This window comes from Phragmites australis, chromosome 3 (assembly GCF_958298935.1).
Source record: "Phragmites australis chromosome 3, lpPhrAust1.1, whole genome shotgun sequence".
NCBI lineage: Eukaryota > Viridiplantae > Streptophyta > Magnoliopsida > Poales > Poaceae > Phragmites > Phragmites australis.
The window spans coordinates 15,214,024-15,226,139 of record NC_084923.1 but is presented as its reverse complement, the minus strand read 5'-3'; the positions used below and the strand labels follow the sequence as shown (position 1 = coordinate 15,226,139).

The following is a 12,116-nucleotide window of genomic DNA, read 5'->3' as shown; positions in this document are numbered from 1 at the left end:
GCCCAAAGAAAAAAAAAACCTCCATCACGTGAACCACGAATAACCTGTCACATAACCTGAAAAAGGCAAAGGTCCAGATAATCCGATCTATCTCATTCGTACATCTCTTACCTAATACTTTTATATTTATTAATTATTTTACAATTCTAATTTCTTTTCACAATCTTTTATACGAATCTCAGTATAAATAACACATACGTGCACGGAATTTTCTCTTCCCACGTACCGCCTCATCCGAAGCTCGTGTCAATTAAGCGCCACGAACGTGTAGCGTCCTGCGCCGTACGATCCCACGGAGCCTATATTTTGCACTTTCCCAAACCAAAAGCTACCCTGTCATCAGCGAGTTAATCGCTCCCCGCTGCTGTTAATTACCGCGGCGATCGAACCAAGCGTCAATTTCAATTCCCCCCTCGGCCCGTCTCTCCTCCCAAGAATTCACAATCGCGAATCCAATCTCAGCGACGAAACCTTTCTTCCTCCGCAATCCAAATTCCAATGGCGGCCGCCGCCATCGCCCACCTCCGACACGGCGCGAGGCGCCACGCGCTCCTATGCCTCTTGCTCTCGCGCCGCCGCTTCTCCTCCTCCGCCGCCGCGGTTTCCCCGCTCACTGCGGCCGCGCGGCGCCTCCTCTCCACGACGGCCGACTCCGCCACGTCCTCATCCGGGGAGCGCTACAAGCCCCCGCCCTTCGACCCGTTCCGCGCCGCCACTCTATCGCCCTCGGCCCCGCCGCTTGAGTCGCCCCCGAGCAGCCCGCCGCCACCGGAGGAGGCGGCCGCGTCCGAGGCGGCGCACGAGCAGGCGACGCTGGCGTGCCAGGAGGTGGAGCTGGAGGGCCTGAAGGCAGGGGTGGAGGCGGTGAGGAGAAGGGAGGGGTCGTCGGAGGAGAAGGAGGCGTGGTGGCTGCTCGGCCGCGCAGTCGTCAACTACTGCGGTAGCGCCGTCGGGACGGTGGCGGCGAACGACCCGTCCACGTCTAACCAGCTCAATTACGACCAGGTGTTCATCAGGGACTTCGTGCCGTCGGCCATCGCGTTCCTTCTCAAGGGGGAGAGCGATATCGTGAAGAACTTCCTGCTCCACACCTTGCAGCTCCAGGTGAGTCGTGCGGACTTGAGGAGTAGATTGCACTCCATTCGTGCTGTAGTGGTGTGGTGTGCAAGTTTAGTTGAAGATATAATATTGTTTCTTAAAATTGTTGCTGCATAATTCTGCAGGATTTTAGTTGCTAGAATAACCCAAATAGTATGAAAATTTAGTTTCTGGAGAACAGTCATTCATATTATAGTCCTGCAGTCTCTAGGTTGTTGAACACTAGGATTTAGACCCCTCTACCTTCAAATTGAACTGTAGAAAGCATCGGGCAGGTGTGATCAAGCCAGGCGAAAAAAATTATGAGCTTTAATTTTCACCTACGTCCAGTCCTGCAAAACTGCAAAATGCTTGCCATTTTATTGGAAAGAAGGCATGAATTCCTCACAATGTCCTTTCTAGCGTCTGCCAACAAACTTCAAACACTAGATCATTAGATTATGGAAAAAACAGTGTGCCTGCAATTCGGTCAAGTATCTGTATTGCTCTAAAATTCAATTGGCAGGATTGGCTTGTGATTGTTCACTTAAGACCCTTAGAATTTTGAGGGATCCGAATGTCTTGTATGATGTGACATTTGCTACTGGTGCTTGTAACATATGTGTTTTAAGTTTTATCGAACTGAACTAAAAGCACTTTCAAAAGGAAAATTCATTTTGCACTCATAATGTATGCCTCCTCTATACGATCTGTTTGCCACAATACCATTAACATAGGATTATCTTCTGAACTGAGTTTGAGAGTTGTCCATGATTCCTTTGACTTAGCTGATTTGAGCTAATAATTGTGGTGTTTTCTATACCTTTTTTTTTTTCATTTCGTTACTAAGATCATCCTGTATCAGAATTCTTGTCATATTGCTTAGGCCTGGGGTTTCTTGTACTAATTTATTTGGCACACTTTCTGGTGATATGGCCATAAGGTTGACCTCCTTTGTGTCTTTGGCATAAGTTATAAATTGAAGCATGTATTCATATAAAATGCATAACATCACAACTCTAAGCGTAAAATAAGAAGAAAATTTCTGCATTTCAAAGTAAGTGTACTGTCATCCATAGGCATACTTATGTCAGTTGGTATGGCCTACCATAAGTGGTACTGCATGGATGGCTATGGACCTAAGGTCAAGATAGAGTATAGAGATATCATGTTACCGTTTTAACATTCGGTGCCGCTCATCATCGATATTTTGTGATACTTTTTGCAGTACTAACAATATGTAGTTTGTCCCATTTGAACTTCGATGTTATGTAACTACCTTTGTTTTCAAATAATTGACACTCTTGGCCGGAAGTTTTTTTCTCACAAATACTTGGTACTTCATTATCCTCGATGCATATTTTGCCCAAATGCCCCTCCTAATTAAACCATCCAGCCCCTCAACTTTCTTTACCTTGTTACGCTTGCTTGAGATATTACTGAGTGGTGCTTTGGTAACATTTTATCCAAAATGTTTCAATGGCCTCTTTCAGAGAAGACATGTCCATTCACAAACATTTTCATATCCCACTCTCTGAACAGGCTTTCCAGGAGCTTACAGTGTTACATACAAAGTTGAACTCTCATTAGAATCGTTCAGGCCAGAATGATGAATGGCATTACATTTGGGGCACTGATTCATACACAGCCAAGAAGTTTTATAACTTCCCTTTTAGGAACATTCAACCTCCACCCCCTCTACGCTGGATTTGGAAGTCTACTTGTAGCAGGAAGCTCAAAGTGTTCATATGGTTACTTCTAATGGACAGACTCAATACAAGGAACATCCTAAAAAGGAAGAGGTTGAAGATTGAAGGAAATAATTACAATTGTGTGATGTGTACCAACAACACCGAAGAAACTGCTTTCCACCTCTTTTTCACATGTCCCTTTGCAGCCAATTGCTGGTTTTTCATCCAGATGCCTTGGGATCACAATCTTCCGTTCTTCATGATGATGCAGAAGGCTGCAAAGGATTTTCAGAAGCCATTCTTCATGGACATATTCATCATTATGACTTGGAGTATCTAGAAGCAACAAAATAATCATATTTTTAGAAATATCAGGCCTTCTTTTCTTGGATGGAAAGATTGTTTCATCTCAGATTTTTTCTTACAGTTAAATAGGGTCCATGGGCCTTTGAATTCCCTGATGTCATCTTGGTTCTCTTCACTTGTATAGTTCCTCTCTTTTCTTCTAATCTAGGTCTCCCTGTACATCCCCCGAGTGAGTTTTCCCCCTTTTTATATAATATATTTACTACAGTGGGGCCCTCCCCTACTGTTTTCCTTTAAAAAAAATTATCCAAAATGTGTATGCTTAGTTATTCACGTTTGGTTGAAAGTATTGATTATTTGAAAGTGAAGGACATACTCTGAATTTTATTTGGAATGTCTCACATATCTTTTATTGTTTGCACACCCATTACCAAATCCTAGCCCTGCCATGAATCTCCAGTGCTGAGGTGTTTTCCGGTTGATCCAGCTTAATATGCTGCATTCAAAATGTTTCATCGCATCATGCTGCTAGCTCAAATGGATGTTTCAGCACTCCCTCTGGTTATGTAAAATGGTATTTGAAAAGAAAACTAATGTTTTTTTTATTCTCATTTTTGGATCTATCAGAGTTGGGAGAAGACAGTGGATTGCTATAGTCCTGGTCAGGGGTTGATGCCTGCTAGTTTCAAAGTTAGATCCGTGCCTTTAGATGGAAACAGTGAAGCATTTGAGGAGGTCCTCGATCCTGATTTTGGAGAGTCAGCCATTGGACGTGTAGCGCCAGTTGACTCTGGTGAGTATTTGTTTGGAGTCATATTGTACCTCTGAAGATAAATTTACTTTTCATTTTTTTAATATATCAAGCTCTCTATTTCTAAGGTCTTTGGTGGATAATCCTGTTGAGGGCATATGGCAAAATTACTGGAGACTTTGCTCTGCAAGAAAGGGTTGATGTGCAAACAGGCATCAGATTAATCCTGAATTTATGCTTGTCTGATGGATTTGACATGTTTCCTACATTGCTAGTAACTGATGGATCATGTATGATTGATCGGCGGATGGGAATCCATGGGCATCCTCTTGAAATCCAGGCAAGCTGATTGATACTGCTCTTTACATTCTCAAGCATATTGGGTAGCTTTTGGATAATGGTATGCTAAGCCCTAATGGCAAACACATTGTTTCTATCCAATCTGTCTTTTGTTAACCAGTGTTTGCATTGCCATATATTTAGGTAGTTGCAGTATAATGGTATTGTTCAGCGCTTGCAATTCTTTGCATTCTAGTCCCTACTCAATTTGACCTTTGTTGACTGGTGTTTGCATCACAGTACCCTTTACTTTGCAATGTTGCATATTGGGGCTCCTTAGTAGATAAAACCTGTATAAAAGAGAGAATTGTCATCAGTCATCTTATGGGATCTGTTCCACAGGCTCTGTTCTATTCTGCTGTGCGCTGTGCCCGTGAAATGATCGGTGTTAATGATGGATCGAAGAACCTGATCCGTGCTATCAACAACAGGCTCAGTGCTTTATCATTTCACATCAGAGAGTATTATTGGGTTGATATGAAGAAGATAAATGAAATTTATCGCTACAAGACTGAAGAGTACTCCTATGATGCTATTAATAAGTTCAACATCTACCCAGAGCAGATTCCTTCTTGGCTTGCAGACTGGATTCCTGAGAAAGGTGGTTACCTTATAGGCAATCTACAGCCAGCTCACATGGATTTTAGGTTTTTTTCTCTTGGGAATCTCTGGGCGATTGTCTCATCTCTTGCTACTCAAAGGCAAGCAGAGGGTATTCTGAACCTCATTGAAGCCAAATGGGATGACATAGTAGCAAATATGCCTCTCAAGATATGCTACCCTGCACTAGAGAATGAGGAGTGGCGTATCATTACCGGCAGTGACCCCAAAAACACGTGAGCAGCTGAACTTTTCTACTCCCTTTAGTTTTCTTCTATATATTCAGATGTTTCACGGGGATACAAAAAAATTGTTACATGCTATCTTGCTTTTCATGAGAACATCATCAATATCTAAGGCCATAAATTTTGGTAAAGTAGACTTTACTACTTTTGCCCCCATGATGCAAAGCCTTCCCTAGAAGTGAGTCCAAAGGCATTAACCAAGTTGAGTTGCCTTTATCTGATTTTATTCATAAGACTTTTGATTACTTGCAGGCCCTGGTCGTATCACAATGGTGGTTCTTGGCCTACATTGTTATGGCAGGTACACTTAAGCTACACTACTTGGAACTTCTCATGCCTTGCCTGGGCCTTTGTAAGTTTTCTTAGAGATTGCTGTTTAATTATTTATCTTCGTTGTTCAGTTCACCCTAGCATGTATCAAGATGGGTAGGCGTGACTTAGCATTGAGGGCTGTTGAAGTGGCAGAAAAGAGGCTCTCAAATGACAAGTGGCCGGAATATTATGACACCAGGACAGGAAGGTTTATTGGGAAACAATCACGGCTATATCAAACCTGGACCATTGCAGGATATCTTAGCTCCAAAATGTTATTGGACTGTCCCGAGATGGCATCAATACTTATATGTGAGGAAGACTTCGAGCTATTGGAAGGGTGTGCTTGCAGCGTGAACAAGAGCGCTCGCATCAAATGCTCGCGTCGTGCGGCCAAGTCGCAGGTCCTTGTGTAGTTACATGCCTGTTCTTGACCACAAAGAACTGCACTGCTCCGTCAATTTTGTCGGACTTTTCGTCACAGAGTTGGCACCAGTTGCTTCATTAGGATGACAACCGACCACCTAAGCCGGTTATTTTGGCGAGTTTGTGGTTAATTAATTCATACAAGAGTATACATTGTTGTATGTACATTTTACTTAATCAAGAGTTCATTATGTACTGTGCCAAAATCAAGAGTTCATTATGTACTGTGCCAATTAAACGAAGTTGATTGGCAGCGTTGTAAACAGACAGCATGTAAATATCACCACTTGTTAAAGATCTGCATTGAGAAATACAAGGCGATATCTTGCAGTCTTGGTCTTGCCCCTGCTATAGCTGGTGGTTCTTATTTCAGCTCAGCTGACTGAACCTCGGCACGTGACGAGTGCAAGACATGCCTGTAAATGACTGCATCCAGCAAAGTTTTCTAGGAGCAAACAGTCATGGCTAGTGAGTCAAACTGTCAATATTCAGGTTTCCTTTCATGGCCAGGTAATATTTGCTTCCTGTGCAACACTGAGCAGTCAAGATCTGAAATTGATGTTGCACTGATGCATCATTTGGCGCCTACAAGAACAGGTAAATTTTCATATCTGAAGTACTCGATTCTAATTTCTGCTGTACCTTCTAATTTATTTGAACGTAATGGGTTTAAATTTTTGCTCCGCTGCACACATAAAGCATTTAACTTCTGGACGAACAGACTTGACAATGGTGACCACTGAATCTGCCTGACCACTTTTTAAAGCGCTTCAGTTGCACAGTTTTACTTATTATGTAGGTGTTTTGTTACTGTTTGTTGATCAGAAATCCAGAACACAATCATGGGCTTTGCCTACTAGCGATAGGGTTTCACTGCCTCGTCTTTCAACATGCACTGGGCGGCACAGATGATGCCCTGCTTATCTAGCCTGCGGCTGTGTCTTGTGAGCATTTGGTAGGAGCCAGGCTGTCCCTGGGACTGCGAGGTCTCCGATCCAGGGAAGATCTTTGTCTTGGCAATTGGTTGTTTTGACTGAATGACACCAGCTCTAGGAACTGCAATATTTATGGTGCAATTCTATGATTATAAGCTGCCCATTTATGGCCATTTCAGGATGTATTACTGCCCTGCCCTGCAGAGTTGTGGTACCTACAGCGGTCCAGAACAGACGAGCCTTTAGAAAAATACGATGGACATCAGAGTTCAGTAGTTTCGAATAAATTAAGTCTTCCAGAACAAATACTAATAGACAGTTGAAATTCCTTAGGACGCTGCACGTTGGGCTGGAAAAGAAATTCTTGCTGGGCGCCGAGCTGCCAGTTGCTGGGAAAATACCGAACAACAATTGCAACATGCAATTGATATATCAGCTACAGTTCAAAAGGAGAAACCTTACAGGAAAAATGACTTGCAAGTAGCAACAGTTATTTCAGTCATTCAGAGGCTGACTTGTGCAAGCTAAATTTATTTGTTTTTAAATAGATTTATTCTAGTAATCAAAGTTAGAAACAACACTTATTACTGAAATTTTTGCCCTTCAGGGTGCATAAAAAATGGTCCATGATCAGTCTTGAATTGACATACATTTCAAATTCTTGCATTGTTAAATTATGTACTCCAGTTGAAGCAATTCATGATGTACCTACCATATTGATTTCTACTGACGAGAAAGACCGCTACATCTACCTATCTTCTGAAAGAACCCGTGTGGCAAGAAAAGTTCTCTTTTCAAGGAAGATGCAAAAGGTATGGCCATTAAATCTGGAGCCGTTTGCATGCATGCACGCATTAGATTTTGACTAGTCGCGTTGCTGCAGCAGCAATACGCAGCAGTCTCGCATGCTTTCAATGCCTGTTCTGTTCTGAGACACCCTGTTGGGCAAAGGTAATGTTATTACTATATCACGACATATTCATCTTTTTTTTTATTGCTGCTAGTTGCTGCTTCTGTTCTTGCTACTGTTTCTGGACATGGCGTGGATTCCTTGCCCATCTATTGTTTGTGCACAGTGGCTGTTTCGTTTCACTATTTTTTTCTAGAATACGTAGAAGAGGTTTCACTTCACTATTGGAATTGAATCCGTTTTGTCCACTTACCACTAACTTGTGAGTTGAAAAAACCTCAGTCGTAACAATCATGCATGCATGACATCCTTGAGAAGAGTATTGACTATCGAGGCACAAATGCGGATGCGTCTTCAAATGCTCCATTCTGTAGAGAGGGAGGGAGGGAGGGAGGGAGAGAGAGAGAGAGCATTTAAGGACAAAACTATACCCCCCTGTGTGAATCAGTTGTTTAATTTTGACAGGGTATATAAGGGGATATTGTTTTTTTTTATCTCTGGAGGGGAGAGGGGACAGATGGAGGTGGTGGGGGCCTCATAAATGTCCATCTCAAAGGCATTGTGAATGGTGGAATTGCAGAAGGGGAAATTACAAATATTAGAGAGCTTCTTGGGTGCCAAATACTATGCATCTTAATCTAAAATCGATGTGTACCCATCTTAGTAATACAACAGATACACATTCTGATACTTGCCTTAATCTAAAATCCATGTCTATGGATACATAACTTGATACTTGCACGATAGGGCTTCTCCTAACGAAAATCATTGAGTCACTTTATGCATGTGGTCAGAGCTATATCTTGCTCTTTCCTTCTTTTTTTGGAAAAGATCTTTACTCACGGCAGAGTTCTGCGATGTCCTCGCAGAAATTTCCATTTCGATTCTCTGCAATTAGAGACTCACTCTTTCTATGAACCTATCTCAGTTGACTTCCATGAGATGTATAAGGGCATTTGCATAGGTTGGATTCGTATTCAAATCATAAAAATTCGCGAAACAATCCGTTTATAGAAAGATCTCAAGTCTAAATGTATGTGTGTGGCACAGTAGTACCAACTTAGATTATGAAGCACATACGTGGGGAGCATTCTACCCTAGTTTTCTCACATGGTGACTATGAAAACCTCTTCTGTACCTTGACAATAGCATGTGCATCTGCACTCTGGTGCGCCGCTAGATATGCATCAATGGAGCCCTTTTGTCTTGTCGCCTTTGTTGTGTGCATGGGAAATGCGTTTCCTTCCTTTTTGTTCCCCTCCCTCCTCTTTCCTTTACCAATTTTCGATTAAGGTCTGGACAGCGCTTGGTGGCTTCCACAAAGGAAAGGTCTAAGGCAATGATATTCCCAGATAGCCTTTGAGCTCCACTGTCCTTTTAGTCTCTTGCAGTGCAAACTCACCCATGTGAAGAGCACCAACTAGATCAGTGCAGGCCATAAAGCCTGGTTAGTGTTAGAGCATTCTGCCTCCTGCTTAACTCTGCTCCTACTCGTTCATTCATGCTTGCATGGAAGAGAGAAAGGTGGGCATCTTGTGTTGTGCAAGAAGGTTAGGTTGCTTCATTTGATGCCTTTCAATGGCTCATTTACTGTACACATAATTGTGTGTAAGTGCGTGCCAAATAGACGTACCCAACATGATCTGCCACTATGATACGAGGCTTGAATGGAGTAGTACTGCTGTTACAAGCAGAAGATGGACTAGTATTGCTTAGATGACTTGGTAATAAGATTAACACAAGTTCAAACATGCATGTAGAAATGATGCTTTTTGGCATTTTGCTCTACGTTCCCATTTCCTATAGAGGTCAGTGGTGTCAATGATTTATGAATTGACTCAATTGCTTGTGGAGCAACCTAGTCACAACCTTTTTGCCCCTTCTTTTCCTAAAGATCTGTCCTGTGGGTGGGTGTGTTTGTCCCCCCTAATTGCTGGTCTATTATGTACCTTGTTCTTGCCTAAAGTTATCCACATCTCAGTTCATCTCCCTTCTTTTAGTTTCGGAACAAGTATTTAACCGATACTAATCATCTTTCATAACCATACATTTCAAGGATAATTTCCAGACCTCCCTACTGTGCTGGAACAAATTAAAACATAGAAGTTCTTTATAGAATAAATCGATACAACATCAATCACACGATCAGTATTTGTGTTCTCTTTGTTGTTTGTAAGTGCAATAGTATGTCTATATGACTGTGTGTGACATACTCCTTCGGTTGACCAACCTCAAGTTAAGAATGCTTAGGATAAACATGCATGATCATGCTTTAGTTAACTTTAATCTTCTTATAAGCTGGACAGAGGGAGATATGGAGTACCCTATTTACTTACTCTGACAGATCGAGAGCTATCGATTGACACTTGTAATGATTTCTATCCTGGAATCTAACTGAAACTACGCTCTTTATAGACTCTACCTGAAACTATTCTGCTAGGTCAGGATTGTACTACCCTCTTGGAGCTATCTATTCAGTTCTTTCTTGTCATGGGTATATATATCCAATCACGAGCTCTAGCTGTTCCTATACTTAATTTTTTTCACCAGATCTAGTTAAACAAGAATTGTCAGACTTAATTGGCATCACTAGCTCGTCCTTGTCGACTGGAACGAGTTCTTCGCAAGAAATACCCCTCCGACGAAATGCATGAGAAGAAAAAACAATCTCAAATTGAGAGTTTAGCAATGATGAGATACGGCCGAGCATACTTCTGTAGCAGCATAACAAAACGAAGTGACAGCACATCAATCTTGTAATTCATCTGCAGTGTCAAAATGAGCAGTCCTCAATAGTAAAAAAGCACATGGATCCAGAATGTTTTAAGCAGCACACAGTGAACTTTTCCATTCATGGGGTACATATGAAGCAAGCTTACAAATAGACTCCTACTTCACATGTCTGAGCATCATGGCGCAACAGGAACATGCTTTTGTGTCTCGTCTACTGCACTCTACAATCCAAACAAAATATATTGTGGAAAAGATGGTTTTACACAATGAATTGACACCAATACATGGGAGAATCACCACACCATTCACTTCTCACTGAACATCACTGTATTATTTGAATACTTAAATCTATAACTAAATTTGTGAACATAGCTCAACACAGCTCAGAAGGGATAGACAGAGGAAGAAAGCAATAATGAGGGTGAAAGGGCAAGATGGAAAGATAAAGAAGGCGGACTTAGAAGATGGAGACAAAGAAAAGAAAGATTGCAAATTTGGGTCTTACAAGGTCAAGAAAAAGTCTTGCAAGGTCAAGAAGACCTAACCTTGTAAAATCTTAACAAATGCAATATGAAGAATATGAAGAAGAATGAGGATATGATTTAGATAAAAAGCTCAATCAGGATAACACCGTGATATAGCTAAGCGTGAACAAGCTGTATTGATGCTCCCAAAGGCCAGCGTCTACGCATCCTCAGGCCTTCGAGCCATCTGAACACCTCTCGCTTAGAAGGCATGGCTATCACGTAGCTCCTCCTCTCCATCTGATGAAAGAGAAGACCAACAAGAGACAGCACTGTAAGTGCAAGTTCAAACACACAGTGAGAACAAGAAAACTACCACATATGGTGGAACTAAACCTCTTGTGCTTACCGCAACGGTGCAGAGCTTCATCATGCCTTCCGTTCGGCTAGCTTCACACGAGAAAACTGCAGGAAAGTGGCGTCAAACGTTAGCAAATGCACGAGCAAACTGCAAGAAAGCAGCCTCTGATGCTCAAGAGAAAGAGAGATTGCAAGAGTGCACGCACCGAGCTAGGTAGCCAGCAGCACCAAGGAGGAAAGGCCCAGCTTCTCTCCCAACTCAAGTGCCGGTCACCTTTGTGCGTGTTTGTGTGAGGTGGTGCAGCGATGAATAAAAAGGCGAGCGATCAGCTAGCTGCCTCAGGGGCCGGTCATGGAGACTTGGCAGTGTGTGTATGCAGAGGCTGCAGCAGATGGAGATTTTGGGTCAGGAAATCTTTTGGGGAGTTGAAGGGGATTTGATCTTCAGGCTTTCCAAGAGACCGATGCGCTATAGTTGGTTGTGGCCCAGTGTCTATAGCTTGTGAGCTTGCCCAGCACTTACAAGGGGAGAGGAGAGAGACAGTGAGAGGTCATGGAAGAGAAAGCGATGCAACTGTATGTACCAACTGAGAAGGGTTGAAGGATTTATTACTCATGCCTGGGGCTCGGTTATAGTATTAGCTTTTGGGAGTTCTACGTGTCTAGATTGCTAGGGTTATTATTTGGTTCAAATGCGTGGTTATGCAATTAATTGCAGATGCATCATGGGGTAGCAAATCAGATTACTTCTGAAAGTCGGACAATGCAGATGTTGTGGCACTTGTACACCTCTTATTATGGCTCAGTTTTAACACTTACACACCATGCAGCTTGAAGCCTTCAAAATATAAGTAATCTAGCAAAGTTTTTATTTGACAGAGCTTCGACTCTAAGAATTTTAAAACTGGATATTTTTAGCTTTAAAAATTCTTAACGTTGGAGCTAAGAACATACTAGAGATATTTGA

At 42.2% G+C, this 12,116-nt stretch overlaps 1 protein-coding gene and 1 long non-coding RNA gene across 2 annotated transcripts; one reads left to right on the top strand and one right to left on the bottom strand.

The window, feature by feature from the left end:
• The first annotated feature begins 241 nt into the window (after positions 1-241).
• On the top strand, positions 242-6,077 carry LOC133912373 (neutral/alkaline invertase 1, mitochondrial). The gene is made up of 6 exons (XM_062355063.1): positions 242-1,104; positions 3,702-3,867; positions 3,954-4,165; positions 4,507-5,000; positions 5,262-5,310; positions 5,411-6,077. The coding sequence occupies exons 1-6, from the start codon at positions 499-501 to the stop codon at positions 5,735-5,737; spliced, it is 1,854 nt and encodes a 617-aa protein (XP_062211047.1). The 5' UTR covers positions 242-498; the 3' UTR covers positions 5,738-6,077.
• Positions 6,078-10,427: 4,350 nt separating this feature from the next.
• On the bottom strand, positions 10,428-11,753 carry LOC133911016 (uncharacterized). The gene is made up of 3 exons (XR_009908578.1): positions 11,356-11,753; positions 11,199-11,254; positions 10,428-11,089 (listed from the first exon to the last, which is right to left on the bottom strand). It is a non-coding gene; the product is annotated as an uncharacterized LOC133911016 (long non-coding RNA).
• Between the last annotated feature and the right edge of the window lie 363 nt (positions 11,754-12,116).

Excerpts from the sequence above, each read along its gene's own strand:
- LOC133912373 (XM_062355063.1), top strand. The coding sequence starts at position 499 with ATGGCGGCCGCCGCCATCGCCCACCTCCGACACGGCGCGAGGCGCCAC. Across the intron at positions 3,868-3,953 it reads TGTAGCGCCAGTTGACTCTG|GTCTTTGGTGGATAATCCTG; the intron begins GTGAGTATTTGT and ends TCTATTTCTAAG. Across the intron at positions 5,001-5,261 it reads GGCAGTGACCCCAAAAACAC|GCCCTGGTCGTATCACAATG; the intron begins GTGAGCAGCTGA and ends GATTACTTGCAG.